The 968-nt window shown below is 46.5% G+C and overlaps 1 protein-coding gene across 1 annotated transcript in view; it reads left to right on the top strand.

Moving 5' to 3' along the window:
* Nucleotides 1-357: 357 nt before the first annotated feature.
* LOC116849455 (activity-regulated cytoskeleton associated protein 2-like) overlaps nt 358-968 on the top strand; it is a 2,585-nt gene continuing 1,974 nt past the window's right edge. The window contains exon 1 of the mRNA XM_032826596.1: nt 358-461. Coding sequence (XP_032682487.1) covers nt 451-461 — 11 coding nt within the window. The 5' untranslated portion in view covers nt 358-450. The remainder of the gene's footprint in view (nt 462-968) is intronic.

Genomic DNA, 968 nt, shown 5'->3' with positions numbered 1-968 from the left:
AAAGTGTCCACCGCACTTAAGAGACACGACGCCGAAAGAAACGTCAACAGCATAGACTCGCGAAGACGCGACACTGACGTCGTCCGCGCCCCGCGCACCGCGCGTCACATCACCCAAAGCGGCGTCTAAACAAACCTCTGTCAGGCGATACAAACAACCAAGACCAAAGGCGTCGACACGTATTGTTCGATATATATATTGTCATTATCATCAGCTTAGTATTTTAAATATATTATTCATTATTATTTTCTTAAAACACTGTTTCTCAATTATTCCGCCTATCACGAACCCGATCCGACAAGCGATTCAAACCCGCAACGAATCGCGGTTACATATGTCTCCGATAATCCACAACGATTCACGAATAGAACGGAAGACGAAGGGACGAGCCAGGAGACAGAAGCATCATATAGAAACCACCCGGCAACGGTCGCAAAAACAATTAACCAAATGCGTAAATGGTGTGACGTGGCAGCCGTAGGGCGCCCGTCACAAGGGCAAAAGAGCACCGTTCGTGTGATTTCGCGAATATCGGAAAAAGCGTAAGAGGGGAGCATAGCGGTTCCAGAATAATTTTCGGCGACTAAAAGCGATAGCTTTCCGCGAGCATATCGGTCGAGCGTAAAGGGGGGTAATTAGCGAAGCGTAGGCGGCCCCACAAGTGGGATGGTCATCGCGCCCTATGATAATGTGCCCCAACTCTCCTCGCCGACGCCGAAGGGCTGGGACCACAGGACACCGAGGGAACCAGAAGAAAGGCGAAACGTCATCAGCATCAAGGAAAGTCGCCGTTTAAATGGTACGTGAAACGGTACTTTAAGGGGAGATATACACCTAGGAGCCGGAAAAAAAGATCATCTTTGTGAATTTTTTTAAGGAAAACTATTTGAAATTTCGGATTGGGGGTTTTTCTATCTAAAAGTATACACATTCAGGAATATGTCCAATGTTTTTTATTAAAAAAAATA

The sequence above is a fragment of the Odontomachus brunneus genome, unplaced genomic scaffold, assembly GCF_010583005.1.
Source record: "Odontomachus brunneus isolate Ranch 3 - 2012 unplaced genomic scaffold, Obru_v1 Obru_scaffold_116, whole genome shotgun sequence".
In the NCBI taxonomy this organism is placed as follows: domain Eukaryota; kingdom Metazoa; phylum Arthropoda; class Insecta; order Hymenoptera; family Formicidae; genus Odontomachus; species Odontomachus brunneus.
The sequence above is the reverse complement of the archived record's forward strand: the minus strand, read 5'-3'. Positions and strand labels throughout refer to the sequence as shown.